General features: G+C 52.6%; 1 protein-coding gene across 1 annotated transcript in view; it reads left to right on the top strand.

Moving 5' to 3' along the window:
* The window catches only part of SZT2 (SZT2 subunit of KICSTOR complex), a 70,605-nt gene that overhangs the window by 291 nt on the left and 60,996 nt on the right, over window positions 1-9,318 (top strand). The window contains exons 2-9 of the mRNA XM_074961936.1: window positions 462-587; window positions 820-993; window positions 1,438-1,608; window positions 3,425-3,556; window positions 5,138-5,297; window positions 5,571-5,677; window positions 6,053-6,263; window positions 7,569-7,739. Coding sequence (XP_074818037.1) covers window positions 462-587; window positions 820-993; window positions 1,438-1,608; window positions 3,425-3,556; window positions 5,138-5,297; window positions 5,571-5,677; window positions 6,053-6,263; window positions 7,569-7,739 — 1,252 coding nt within the window. The remainder of the gene's footprint in view (window positions 1-461; window positions 588-819; window positions 994-1,437; window positions 1,609-3,424; window positions 3,557-5,137; window positions 5,298-5,570; window positions 5,678-6,052; window positions 6,264-7,568; window positions 7,740-9,318) is intronic.

Below are 9,318 nucleotides of genomic sequence, written 5' to 3'. Positions count from 1 at the left end.
TTGGTCAGGGGGAGGTGGGCTGGGGCCTGAGGTCTGAGCCTGATGCTGTGGAGGGGGAGGGGTTGGTCCTGGGTCTGGTTGCAGGATTGGCGGGGACAGCCTGTGCTGGCTGCAGCGTCTGCCTGAACTGTGCAGGCTCCCTAGTGAACGGTGTTGGTGCCCTGCAGTGACTGTCGCTGTTCAGGGTTACAGTGGCGCCAAAGGCTTGGCCTGTTGTGCAAGGAGCTGCACGGACGTCTACCAAAGCACAGTCCCTGACCCAGACCCTACAGCTTTGGCTCAGGATGAGGCATGGTGGGTGGGTGAGGATGGAGAAGCAGTATGTATCTGCAGAGATGAGAAATATGCACTTTTAGCTGTAGAAGGGTTTTAGTTAATGGAGAAAAATAAGCAGCTTAGCTGTTGTGTTCTCTGGTCGTCTCCTCCCTAGTGATATGGTGACTTGTTCCCCTTTGCTGCAGGTGGAAGACGCAGGGCAGGTCTTCCTCCTGATGAAGAAAGACTATCGAATCTCCCGCAACGTGCGCCTAGCCTGGTTCCTCAATCACCTGCATCAAGTCATTTGGGCTGTGCCTGAGTCAGAGCTGGTGAGTACACGTGCCCAGGCTTGAAGGCAGGGTGGCACTGTGTGCTGGTCAGTGCCCTCTGGCATTGGCAGTTTGGCCAAGTAGGAGAGAAGCTGTAGGACTTTTGGCCACTACTGCTCCTTGGGAACCTGTGAAAGGCTTTAGCCCAATTCTTTTTTTTTTTTTCCTCCTCTTTTTCTTGCTCCCCTGCAAGCCTGGCTTTCCCTCACTTGCTGTTTCTTTTCTCCTGTAGGTGAAGTCAGATAATGAACTGGATGTTCTCAGCATCCTGCCAAATGGGTGGCAGCCACATGAGTCTGTCCGGCCTAGGCCCTATCTCCTAGTGCCCTCCACACAGGTCACCTTCCTGGCACGACAGTACCGCTTTGTGATTGAGCTCGACCTGAGCCCGTCCACAGGCATCGTGGTAAGTGTATGCGTCCCTGCCTCTTCCTGTATACCCCATGGCTCTGCCCACAAGGAGCTCCTGCTGCCATCTCTGTTCTGGAAGGGCTTCCTCCTGTGCACTTACTCCCAGCATGCATCTCCCTTCTGTGTGCCAGGAGAGGTTGGCTCCCAGTAGAAGCAGTGTGTGCCAGCGGCTGCCACTTGGCCAGCTGCCACTCCTGGGCCAGCTCCTAGCCGGCAAAACCCATGCACAGATAATCCCTACAGGAAAATCCTGCCCCTTTTGCAGGGATTATCTGTGCATGGGCTTTGCCTGCTAGGAGCTGGCCCAGGAGTGTTCTCCGCTCCGTGCTGGGGCTCTGCAGAGTATTTCTAGAAGGCTGTATGGTGTAACTCTGTGCTAGGGACCCTTGTCAATTACATCAGGGGGAACAGCTAAAATTTCCTGTTTGTACTTCTGCAGGATGACTCAACGGGGGAGATCATTTTTGATGAGGTGTTTCATGCCCTTTCCCGATGCCTAGTGGGATTGTTAAAACCCTTCCGAATTCCTGGTTCAGAAATTACCTACCAGCCAGAGATCTTTGTCACCATCCAAGCATATTCCTCCATCATTGGCCTGCAGTCCCACCAGGTAAAGTTCTACCTCCTTCCCCTCCCCGCATCTTTGTGTGAGAGCACTTTTTGTTGCCCTGGTTGCTGGTGAGATCCTAGGGAAGCGGAGACAGGAGTTGTCTGAGCACTGCTATATGATGATGTAGTCTTGCTTCATGAGAGCCTGTAGTCTGGTGCAATGCTAGACCATAAAGGAGCAACTCCTCTTGTGTGGGCACAGCTTCATTGTGTATCTGTGGACAGGAGGCTGAGATTTGGCATATGTGGGCAATGCCAAGCAAAGAAGGGGATCTGTGGGCAGCAGCCTGCCATTAATTAAGGGAAGTACATCTAGGATATCTTTTGCCCCAATGTGACTTGAACTCTCTTCAGTTCACTTTTTTGGGTGGCTTCCTAGTGAGATTGGACCATAGCTCAGGTGCTCTGTAAACCACACATGCAAGGGCAGTTCCCATTTAAACAACTGAATTCTGGTTGGTGCGGCCAGAAGGCACCCATGTAGCTCATCACTTCCCAGCAAAACCTTAACCCTCAAAAATCATGGTGCTACCATGCCATTTGCAGACCATCGCTCTGCTCATCCTGCTGATGTGTTCTATCCCTTTCCTCTGTCTTCTGTCTGTGTGTTTGGAATGTCAGCTGCTTGGGGCAGGGACTGCTTATTACTCTGTCTATACAGTACTTGCACAACGGGGCCCCACTCCTGGTTAGTCTCTAGGCACGACCGTAATAAACATAAGGAGGATGCCTCCCTCTGTCCTTCCCATTAGCCCTCTGTCACTGATGTCATCCTGGACTGCTTGCTTGTCCAGTTCTCCCATAACCGTCTGTGTGCTTTGTTCTAGTGCATCTCCTGTAGTGACATTGAATTGATCTGCAAGGCCTCCTTGAGATCCTTTCTCAAGACCCACTTCTTCCATGAGGCCTTCAAGAAACTAGCCCTGGGCTGAGGGGCAGATGGGCATATGGTGGGGAGGAGAAGGGTGTATATATATGTGCAACTCATCTAAATAAAATTGTCCATATTCTAGTTGTTTCCCTCTCCCCCAATCTGTTACTTATCTCCGGGGGGAGAATGGAGCTAGCAAGTTGTGTGCCGATCATCTCCTGAACTCTCTGCATGTGTGTTGCATCATGTTCCCCTCCCTGTCTTCCTGCAAATTCTTTGGGGCAGGGACTGTCTCTTACTCTGGGTCTGTGCAGCACTCAGCATGATGGAGCCCTCATCCTGGCTGGGGCCTGTGGGTACTGCTGTAATATAAATGGTAAGAGCATCATCTCTGACCTGGTGTGGATTATCTGCTGTGATTGGGCTCCCACCTCCCTGACCAGTGGACTTCACTGTCCAATTGCTCAGGCTTTTTCCCTAGTCTCTACCCTAATTTTTTTTTCTTTTGCTTCAGGCTGCTGTTCCTTTATCCTGCCAATTATCAACAGGTAGTTGGATCAGGCTGCATGTGAGTTAGAGTAGAACAAATGTGCCGCCTTGAAGAATGTTAGGCTGAAGTTAGAGGCATCTAGGAGCTTGGACAAGGAGCCCTACTTCCTCCTGTTCAGTGCCTTTCCCTCTGCCTGACTCCTAGGGCAGCAGGAACCTCTTGCCCCCGAATTAGGTTGACAGGTGCATGTTGTGGTGGCTCCCAGGATCGCTACACAGAGGTGGCTCGTGTGAGGCCTTTCTTGTCATGACTTAATTACCTGCCATCTCTTGTGTTCCCCCTGCATTTCCTTAGGGTAGTGCATGTGTGTGTCTGGATCAGTGGGTCAGATACCACTGTGATGGGTAGCTGTTTAAAACCCTAAGGTAATGTCTTTCCCATGTGTCTCTGGCTCAGGTGCTATTCCAAGGCTGTCAGCTGGATGAGACCAAGAGAGAGACCTTCCTGCAGCAAATTTACACACAGCTGTGTGCCTTTGAGAATAAAGTGGCTGAGATGCTCCAACAACAGTATGAACTCAAGCCCCAGGTGAGGCAGGCAGAGGTGATGGATGGACTGGAGGAGAGATCTAGGCTCTCTGGGGCTGCTTTCCTGCCCTGCCACTCCTCTGGGAGGGGCTCATAGGATGCTGGCTTGTACTAAGATGGGCATGCTGTATAAGCCTCAGCTGGGAGTCTGTCCTTTTTGAGGAACAGCCTCATTCAGTGGCTGAGAGAACAGCACATGGCTGCAGAGATAAGTGGACTGAGGGGGTTTCCAAAGTAGGTAAGCAGGACCAAGAGGTATTTGGGAGGGGTCATGTGGGAAATATTTACCCTAGCTTGGGGTTATACAGTTAAGCAGCTGGATTTATTTGACTGGTTGTAAAACCACGGAAACTGGCAGTGGCCTTGGGCAGGAGGATCTGGAGCAGAGGATATGCTAGAATTGGAATTTTTTTTTTTATTTTTTGAAGTTGCCTAGATTTTCAGTTGACTGTGTCCTTGCCAGCAAACACTGATGACTGTATTGGATTCAATGAATTAAAGGGGTATTGATGCGCACTGAGGGATTTTAATTTTTGCTGATCGTGTATCTTTCCCCAGCCAAGAGCAGCCCTTTGATTGTGCCTGGGGAGGATTTTTACCCTTACCTGGTTCTAGAGTACAAAATAATAGTTATATGGGATGAGGCTGGCAGAGCTGTCCCACACCATCCCAGACCAGAAGGGCCCAGGGCTGCTCTTGGTTTTACATGACGAATATTTATGTACCCCAGGACCACACACCCTCTTTCACCCACAATAGCCTTTGGGCAAATGACGGGAAAGACTGGACAGCATTTGTATCAGTCTTTGTAACAGGACTTGTTCTGCTTGTACAGATCTAAGCACATAGGTACACATTTGTTTACGACCCAAGTCCTCAGAGCGCCTCCAGGATCAGTGCCCGAGACAGAGCAAAAGAGACCTACCTTTCTTAGATGCCCGGCAAGAGAGACCTCGGTCTGCGCGGTGAGCGATGTCGCACAGCTGCAGCTTGCACTAGATTGAAGGAGTTAGGGTCTGTCCACATTGCAGTTAGACACCCGCGGCTGGCCTGTGCCAGCTGACTGGCGTTTGGGCTGTGCAGCTGTTTCCTTGCAGTGTAGACTTCCCGGCTGGGTTGTCAGTCCGAGCTCTGGGACCCTATTTGGGCTGCAGCCCGAATCCAGAAGTGTACACTGCAATGAAACAGCCCCACAGCCTGAGCCCCACTAGACCAAGTCAGCTGTCAGGTCTAATTGCAGTGTAGCCATACATCTCCTAGTGCTGACTGCAGACGTCTAGTGGCCCCAGCATCACCTCCTCTGCTCACCCCATGGGGAGATCTAGTAAGCCTAGGCTCTGCTCAGACAGAATATTGGGTATATAACTCCATAAGATGGAAACCTTATTCTCAGGGGCCAGTAGGAGTGAGAGCTCAGGGGAATGCCACATTAAGGGGATTGAGAAGGGCTGGAAGATTAAAGGTTAGCATAGGACCGGGTAAATCATAGGGCTGGGGTAATGTATGGGGCTGTTAGACTCCAGGGTGAGTGGAACAGGGTCAGAGTGTGGCTGATGGCATCTCGTTGGTTTCTTGTTGCTAGGTAGATTTGTCACTCCTCAGCCAGGAGAGTTCTTGTGCCACACAGGAACCCTCTGGAAGGAAGCCGGGTGTCTCCATGGTCACTGCTGACATTGGCCTTGTCAGCATGATCCGACAGGGGATCTTAGCACTGCAGCTGTTGCCTTCCAACTCCAGTGCAGGTTAGTTCCACCTCCTGGGCTTCAGGGAGCCTGGCCTGGAAGTCTGTATCCCTCTAGCCCTGGACTCAGGGTGGGCATGCTCAAGGAGTCATGTTGGGCCCTTCAGATGGAGGAAGGGCAAGGCTTCAGGGCAGCAGCTCTGGGTTGCAGCATTTCATGATCCCATTGTGGTGTGGTAATGCAAATAGTCAGCGAGTGCCCTGGGGGCGTAGGGTGGGGAGTCTGATCACAAATGGGGGATGGTGCTCTGAAATGGTGCCTTGTTACCCCCAGGTATCATCATAATCACAGATGGTGTGACCAGCGTCCCGGATGTGGCTGTGTGTGAGACTCTGCTCAACCAGCTGCGGAATAGCACTGTGGCCTGCTCCTTTGTGCAGGTATGCCTGGGGTGGGGGCGGCGAGGGCACTGCAGACTGCACCGTGTATGCTGGTATGCCAATCTGAGGCGGAGGGTGGGGGTGGGGTGCTGCACTATGTCTGTAGGTATGCCAGTCTGGGGCTAGGGGTGGGGATGGAGAGATGCTAACCTCTGGTGGGGAGTGGGGATGGGGATGCCAATCCAGGACAGGGGCGCTGACCCCCAGCGGGGGCACCGTGCTGTGTGTGCTGGTATGCGCTCTCCCTGTTTGGGGTCAATGGGTTTGATACTCACTCACCCCTAGCAGGATGGAGTGGAGCTTACCTGTGCTTGTCTCTCTCCTCTCCCCTCCTTTGCTCTGTCTCACATGGATCTCTTTCCTGCTCCTTCTCAGGTGGGCGGAGTCTACTCATATGACTGCAGCTTCGGCCACGTCCCCAACGTGGAACTGATGAAATTTATTGCCATGGCAACTTTTGGTGCGTACCTGTCCACCTGCCCTGAGCTGGATCCCTTAAGCCTCGACCTGAATGTGTATCACAAGGCCTTCCTGCTGTACTCCTTTCTGCGCACTGGGGAGTCCCTGAACCCAGAGTATTACTGTGGTGAGGAGAGCATGTATGTCCTGCTCTGTCGGATGGGGGGCCTGGAATTCCTTCGTGCAGTGGGGACTGGATACATCAATGTCCCCTTCCCTTTCCTGGTTGTTGCCAATAGCAGTGGGTGAGGGAGGCAGTGGGGAGAGCCTTTTTCCAGCCCCTCCTACCTACTGAAGTGCACACTAGGCAAGGGAGTGGTCCTCTTTTCTCCAGCAGCCCTGAGAGCTCGGGTCTGGGGAGGACAGCTTAACAAGCATGCTGCTCAGTGGATCAGAGCATGTGGTCAAGGCCCGCAGAATTCTAGGCCGCCTCGAGGCTCTGAACGCTACTGGATGCTGGAGCGGAATCTCTGTGGCTCCCTTCCTGGGGCATGGTGCTTTAGGGAGCATTAGCTGGGGAGTTGGGTGCTAGCGTGCCTTTCTGCCCCCTGCTCTCAGCTTGCTTACCCAGCCAGACTTGATCTGTGCCCAAAGGGGATTGTGTGTGGAAGCCTGAGCACAATCCCTCCTGCCACGGGAGTACAGTGAGGGTGAGGAAACGCTTACTGGCCCCTTTGCACATGGAGGCTCTCTGAACGCTGACCTGGTTGGCTGCGCTCTGCAGAGCACATCCAGACCATGTCTGCACATGGGAACTTGGCTTACAAGGTTATGGTCCCCAGAGAAATGGCCACAATGCCAGCATGTGGGTGCTGCCACTGAGGATGCCGGGGGGAGGCATGACAGTTTGCGTCTACTGAAAATTGGCCTTAAGGCTCGGAAGCATCAGCAGTTCTTGGAAAGTGCCTGCTGTCTGTGGGGGTGGTTGAGATTCCTCATGCTGGTTCAGAGGGGGTGTGGCCTGAAGGAAGCAGGGAGAGGTGCTGTGGGCATCTGATGCTGTTTAAAAGCTGTTAGTTGTTAAACCTTGCAGCGAAGGCTGTCAGGGCCCTGCTAACTGGTCATTATACAGCACCTGGGGTAGGCATGAGACTCCCTAGGGACAAGGGGAAATGGATCCCTGCCTGAGAAGCTTGCAGCTGGATTAGTGCAGCGGCCTTGCCATTCCTGTCTGATTAAATGCATAACCCTGCTGTGCTGCTCCTGATTATCACGCCTGTCACATCATGTGCTCAAGCTGGGCCCCCACCCTGTTACATAGCTCCTCTGCACCAGCAGGCCTCTCCTGCCCCTTCCTGAGCGAGCCTGGAGGGATGTACTGCTCACTGGGAGGGAGGGGTCCCACAGCTCCACTCCCCAAGTGCCTTGGGCTCCTGCTGCAGGCTGGGGAGTGGAGGAGCTGCGTGACCCATGTGCCTGTTGTTGTTTGCAGTGTCCCAGCACAGACTGTTCAACGAGCACCTGGTGTCCGCGAGCAGCAACCCGGCTCTGGCCATGAGGAGGAAGAAGCACACTGAGAAGGAGGTGCATGCAGACCTCGTGAGCATAGTCTCTGTCCGGCTGCGTGAGGGCTACAGCATCCGGGAGGTCAACATCACCAAAGGTGACCTGCCTGCGCCATGCCGTTCTGTGACTTGGGGCTCCATTCCCAGTTACACAGCCTTAGTCTGGCCAGCCTCGGTGGGGTGAGGACAGGAAACCATGGCCTTGAGGAAGAACCTTGTTCTCCATGGCACATGCACAGGATTGCCCTGTGCAGTTGCATGGTGCTTGTGTGCCTGCTAGGCAAATCCTGTCTCACAGTATGGAGGTACCCACAGTTCAGAGATGGGGAGCAGCTACAGGGTGAGGGGGTGCCCCATAGGTGACATCGGTGCAAGGTCTGATATGGGCACAAGTACTGAACCAAGGCTGCAGACTAGGAAGGTGCAAATAGTAGCACTTGATGCAAAGAGAGTGGCTGCCAGCAGGTAGCGCTGTATTTACGTTACCTAAGCTGCCTGCACTCCTGCCAGCACAGCAGTGGCTGCAGCAGAGCCAGGTGAGTGGCTGCAGAAATGATAACATGGGCAGGATTTCAGTAGCACCATAAATGTACCTGGTGCTACCTAGAGAGAGAGAGAGAAAGAGAAAATGGAAATCTTGCTTTAGTGAAGCTAAGTAAAGAAGCATAAATTCCAGCAGGAGAAATGTACAGCGGAAACTAGGGTGAGAACAGGACTTTTGAAGAGCAGACTGCCAAACACAAATAGCAAGAAATCGTTTGCATATGCAGAGACAGGATGCCTGCAGGAGAATCATTGTGTCTGCTTGCCTAGTCGGGTGTCAAGGGAGCAGTTGAGGAGGATAAGGACATAGCAGAAAAGTTGAATTATTTCTTTGCATCAGTCTTCAGCTCAGAAGATGTTGGGGAGATACCTGCTCTTCTTGGACAGTAAAGATGAAGCACTGTCAGGGCCTGAAGTATCAAAAGTAGACAAGTCACCTGGGCCAGACGGTGTACTGAAAGAGCTTCAGAATGAAGTATATGAGCTAACAAAAAATTGCAATCTATTATTTAAAATCTACACCTATACCAGAGGCTCAGAGGGCAGCAAATGTATCTGCATCCCGTAGGATGTTCCTGGGAATTCTGGCATGTAAACTAGCACTATGTAAATTAGTTGGAACAACAATTTTTAAAATAGAATTATAAAATGGTTGGAAAATTGGACCTGACGGTGTAATCAGCACAGGCTCCGCAAAGGAGAAGGATGCCTCACTATTAGGCAGCAGCAGAATGCAGCTGACCAGACTCTTTCTCATTGGTGTCACTGCTGTGGGTGTGGTTCTGGGCAGCTGCTCTGCTGCTGACCAGAGTCTAGTTAATGTCACTCTTGCTCTGGGTAGCTCTGTGCGGAGGAAACTGAGGCTGGCTGCAGACTCAGGCAGGCAGCACTGCATCAGGTCTGGTTGAGATGATTGGCTTCTGACCGGTGGCTTAGCATCTCCAGCCACTCGCCGAGGAAAGGTTTGAGAAGCCCTGCTAGCAGTGCAGCACGGAGGACCTAGCGGGGGAGTGAGCGAATGAGTCGGCAGTGCGATGACCCGTTCGATTGGGCTGCATCCATAGGCTAATGTGTGGGATGGGTGTTCTGCTCCCCTGGCCCAGCTAGGCCCGCCTTGGGCGCTGCCATCACTCT

Source organism: Natator depressus, chromosome 8, assembly GCF_965152275.1.
Source record: "Natator depressus isolate rNatDep1 chromosome 8, rNatDep2.hap1, whole genome shotgun sequence".
In the NCBI taxonomy this organism is placed as follows: Eukaryota; Metazoa; Chordata; order Testudines; family Cheloniidae; genus Natator; species Natator depressus.
This window is presented reverse-complemented; position numbering and strand designations above follow the sequence as displayed.